Source organism: Nicotiana tabacum, chromosome 24, assembly GCF_000715075.1.
Source record: "Nicotiana tabacum cultivar K326 chromosome 24, ASM71507v2, whole genome shotgun sequence".
NCBI classification, from domain to species: domain Eukaryota; kingdom Viridiplantae; phylum Streptophyta; class Magnoliopsida; order Solanales; family Solanaceae; genus Nicotiana; species Nicotiana tabacum.
Genome location: NC_134103.1, coordinates 94,242,276 through 94,245,840, shown reverse-complemented (window position 1 = coordinate 94,245,840; position 3,565 = coordinate 94,242,276). Strand labels below are relative to the sequence as shown.

Below are 3,565 nucleotides of genomic sequence, written 5' to 3'. Positions count from 1 at the left end.
GGAAGGAAATTTAGTGGTGGAAAACAAAATAGAAGGGAGGGTTAAAATGGGTTAGGGCGCTGAGGCAAGTCATGTGGCATCCACCTTATCAAATGTCAGTACCACGCAGGATTGCTTAACGGAAAAGGGGTATATTTGAACCAATAGTATAACGACATTGATATATATGGACTCAAAGTATAACGAGGGATACATTTAAATCTTTTCTGATAGTACAGGGGTATATTTAGTCCTTTTCCGTTAGGTAAAAGGACACTTGTTATGAACCAAAATAAAGAAGCCAAAAAGTCTTGTTATGGATCCGAAGGCATAGTAATTTTTATATATTAGGGAAAACCACCAATACTTTACAAGGACAGTTAATAGTATAGTTTCTGGATATCCTTTATAGGAATGCGTAACCTTCCACATTCACAAGGTTATAAAATCAAAGGAACATGCCCAACAAAAAATAATCTCACAATTCACTAAATTAAGCAATGGCTGATCAAAATAGTACTGGTTCTCCTGGAAGTTCCATGCATGGCGTTACCGGCAAAGAGCAAACTTTTGCCTTCTCAGTTAAATCCGATCCCAAAATCCCCACAGACACAACAGCAAAATTCGCTTTACCAGTTGATTCAGAACACAAAGCTAAAGTCTTCAAAATCTTCTCTTTCGCAAAACCCCATATGACAACTTTCCACCTTTCTTGGACTTCATTTTTCACTTGTTTTATCTCCACTTTTGCTGCTGCTCCACTTGTCCCTATTATTCGTGACAACCTTAACCTTAAAAAAAGCGACATAGGAAATGCTGGAATTGCTTCTGTTTCTGGTAGCATTTTTTCTAGGCTTGTTATGGGTGCAGTTTGTGACTTGTTAGGTCCGCGCTACGGTTGTGCTTTTCTTATGATGCTAACTGCTCCCACTGTATTTTGCATGTCGTTTGTATCGTCCGCTGGTGGTTACGTTGTTGTTAGGTTTATGATTGGATTTTCTTTGGCTACGTTTGTTTCGTGCCAATATTGGATGAGTACTATGTTTAATAGTAAAATTATTGGACTTGTTAATGGTACTGCTGCAGGGTGGGGAAATATGGGTGGTGGGGTGACTCAATTGCTTATGCCGTTACTTTATGAGTTAATCCGCCGTGCCGGAGCAACTCCGTTCACGGCGTGGCGGATTGCGTTTTTTGTTCCGGGATGGTTGCAGGTGATCATGGGTTTATTAGTTTTGGGACTAGGTCAAGATTTGCCTGATGGAAATCTTGGTACTTTACAAAAGAAAGGAGACGTTCCAAAAGACAAATTTTCTAAGGTTACATTAACTTCAATTTTACACCAAAAAAGGTGGAAATGATTAATTTTCTGACTGTTTCTTTTATGGTTGAATCTTTTTTTCTTACTGATCAGGTGCTTTGGTATGCTGTGACAAACTACAGAACATGGATTTTTGTACTTCTATATGGCATGTCACTAGGTGTGGAATTAACCACTGATAATGTGATTGCAGAATACTTCTTTGACAGGTTAGATTCTGTTAATTAAAATGATCCTATCTTTCTTCCCCCTTTACTACTCAACTCTCTAACTTGGTAATATATATACAGTCAAATTTCTTTATATCAGTCTCGTTTGTTCCGATATTTTCTAGCTACTATAGTAAAGTTGTTATAGAAAACATACATTATAACATAACATGAAAAGTTGATTCCAAAGAAAATTTAACCATTACAGTGAAGTGTTGTTATAGAGATAACTGTTAAAGAGAGGTCTGATTGTATATGTAAAAACAATTCAGACATTAAATTTTGTGCATCAACAGTCAAAGCGGATCCAAAATTTAAACTCAATGTGGGTTATTAATCTTGCACTAAACTCATTTATTACCTATTAAACTTATAGGTTTAATTAGATTTTACACTAATTGAGATTTTAGTAAATTTTCACATAGATATTTATATTTTTTGTCGAAAGGTCTGGCTGAACTCATAGCGAAAAGGCTACATCCAACTCTGTCCACAATTAATAGATTGTTTATGTTGTGTTTTTAAGTTAGTCTTATAGTAATAAGTAACTTTTCATAATAAGACAGTGCTCAGAAAAGCAAGATGATAAATTGATAATAATGCAACAAATTTCATAATTTAAATCCTTACAATAGATAACAAAGCCAACGAAAATAAAATCGCATGAATTGTATCACCTAATATTTTTTTCATTTTTTGGTTTAATATTAAGGTTTAACCTAAAGCTTAGGACGGCCGGCACAATTGCTGCAACATTTGGCATGGCAAACTTAGTAGCTCGACCATTAGGAGGCCTAATGTCAGACATAGCAGCAAAGAGATTCGGAATGAGAGGCCGTCTTTGGAATCTATGGATCCTCCAAACATTTGGAGGAGTTTTCTGTATTCTTTTGGGCAAATCCAACAAACTTTCAATTTCAATCTTATCAATGATACTTTTCTCAATTGGTGCACAAGCAGCTGCTGGTGCAACATTTGGTATTATTCCCTTTATTTCAAGACGTTCTCTTGGTATTATCTCTGGATTAACTGGAGCTGGAGGAAATTTCGGTTCAGGATTGACACAACTTTTGTTTTTTACTCGAGCTAATTATTCAACTTCTACTGGATTGTCATTTATGGGAGTAATGATTGTGGTATGTACACTTCCTGTTACGTTAGTACATTTTCCACAGTGGGGGAGTATGTTTTTACCCCCTAGTAAAAATGTTGGGAAATTTAGTGAAGAGTATTATTATGGTTTGGAGTGGAATGAGGAGGAGAAGTTAAAAGGGTTGCATGAGGGAAGCTTGAAATTTGCGGAGAATAGTCGGTCGGAAAGAGGCCGGCGGGTGGTTTCTGTAACATCTCCGCCGGATGCTACACCACCTACTGTATAAACTTTATACTCGTACTATATTTTACATGCTTTGCAATATAAACTTGGCTGAAATGTGTATTCAATTTCTATTCCATAAGTTCTGCAATGAAACAAATAAGAAAATGAATTTAAGTTATATACATTAATAGTTTGTAACAAGTTATGCACTATGTTTCATGTTACAATACAAGATTTGCTATGAAAATTATACAATGTTGTTATATGTCAATTTAATTTTGTTGGTGTGATATACTTCGTTTATAATACTTAAATCACTAAAAGATAATAAAGATAACAAATGAACGTAGAAAATTCGTGCAAAGATTATTAAAGTGACAATATGTCAATATGTATTAATTAATCATGATTTAGTGATAAACATATATGTGAAGACATGTGTGACATATTCATTGGATTGATGTAAATACCGCGTGCAAGCCTTGTTTGTTATGGTCTATAATAAATGTTAGGATAGGAGTATATACTATGGACAATGGGCCGGGTTGGTATATTTTTTCCAGGCCGATAGGCCTACACCTTAGCAGGCCTCATTATAGTGGGCTGTGAGCGAGGTCATAATGGATCTGGGCTAGTACGACCTTTCACAACCCCAGCCCAAGAACTTGCCAGAGTTATCTTGTAACAATCCCATTCATCAACTCAAAAATTGAGAATTAAATAATGTACATTATATTG

The 3,565-nt window shown here is 35.5% G+C and overlaps 1 protein-coding gene across 1 annotated transcript; it reads left to right on the top strand.

Moving 5' to 3' along the window:
* The first annotated feature begins 364 nt into the window (after positions 1–364).
* LOC107759001 (high-affinity nitrate transporter 2.1-like) lies at positions 365–2,924 on the top strand. The gene is made up of 3 exons (XM_016576861.2): positions 365–1,298; positions 1,394–1,509; positions 2,222–2,924. The coding sequence occupies exons 1-3, from the start codon at positions 480–482 to the stop codon at positions 2,886–2,888; spliced, it is 1,602 nt and encodes a 533-aa protein (XP_016432347.1). The 5' UTR covers positions 365–479; the 3' UTR covers positions 2,889–2,924.
* Positions 2,925–3,565: the final 641 nt, after the last annotated feature.